A 1,038-nucleotide genomic window follows, 5' to 3' on the forward strand; every position below is an offset into this window, starting at 1 on the left:
TTGCAGCTTTGAGAAGATGTCACGTTGCAGAAGCAATAAAGGGAGATGTAGATTTCCTCCTCAAAGGAGTTGGAGACCAAGCTGTTGCTAAAGAAGTTAAGCAAATTCTTGAAATGGTACTATTCTCCATTGTTCTCTACCTTAATTCTCTGTTTCTCTGAGGATACGTCTTCAATCTCAGTGTATCTCAATGGTGTGATTGTTTATAGGCGAGACGTGCAGCATCAAGAAGAGAAGTTCTGCACACAGATTTTCTCACACCACCTATTGTTAAAGAATCAGTTTCAGTATTGGGGAAATTTGTTGATGTTAAGATAGTTGCTCAAGGAGGTTACCCTGAGGTTTGTTTTCATCTTTGAACGAAAAGCTTCCTCTGAAATATGTTAGCATAAGCTGAGGTGGAATCTGTCTTTTGTCTCTTAGGCTGAACGGTGTAGGATCTCTATTGGACATCCTGATGTATTAACAAGTGATCCAGATATAGTTGCAGCTTTAAGGTAACAAGTCTTGAATGGTAGTGTTCTCTTCTTGAGTTTTGTTTCTTGTCTCTAAATCTGAGTGTGTTTTTCAACTCATAGTATCACAGGGGATTTTGGGTTTCAACCTTGTTCTCACGGTGACTTCCTCGGCGCGATTCTTGGCACAGGAATTTCCAGGGAGAAACTTGGGGATATCTTAATTCAGGTATCATCATTTGATTGATTCTATATAACAAACACTTGTCAGCTCCATTACAAAATCTTTCCTTGTTTCATCATTTCTTTGGCTAAATGACTTTGATGATTACTGAAGGAGGAAAAGGGAGCTCAGGTCCTGATTGTTCCTGAACTAGTTGACTTTGTTGTATCCGCTCTCGACAAGGTTTAAACTTTTCTGGCTAATCTTTATAATCCATTGACTAAATCCTTGCTCTGCAGTACTCTGATCATCTGATGTAAAATAAAAATTTATTCATAGGTTGGAAATGTTGGTGTAACTTGTACGAAGATACCTTTGCTTGCTCTTGAATACGAACCTCCAAGGTATGAGTGCTAATCC

At 38.7% G+C, this 1,038-nt stretch overlaps 1 protein-coding gene across 1 annotated transcript in view; it reads left to right on the forward strand.

Annotated features, from left to right (window-relative positions):
- LOC104742820 (putative RNA-binding protein YlmH) overlaps window positions 1-1,038 on the forward strand; it is a gene marked incomplete in the record, with an annotated part of 4,685 nt that overhangs the window by 1,786 nt on the left and 1,861 nt on the right. The window contains 6 exon segments of the mRNA XM_019235291.1: window positions 7-116; window positions 210-341; window positions 424-497; window positions 579-684; window positions 793-861; window positions 958-1,019. Of these exon segments, the coding sequence (XP_019090836.1) occupies window positions 7-116; window positions 210-341; window positions 424-497; window positions 579-684; window positions 793-861; window positions 958-1,019 (553 nt within the window).

The sequence above is a fragment of the Camelina sativa genome, chromosome 14 (assembly GCF_000633955.1).
Source record: "Camelina sativa cultivar DH55 chromosome 14, Cs, whole genome shotgun sequence".
Taxonomy (NCBI): Eukaryota; Viridiplantae; Streptophyta; class Magnoliopsida; order Brassicales; family Brassicaceae; genus Camelina; species Camelina sativa.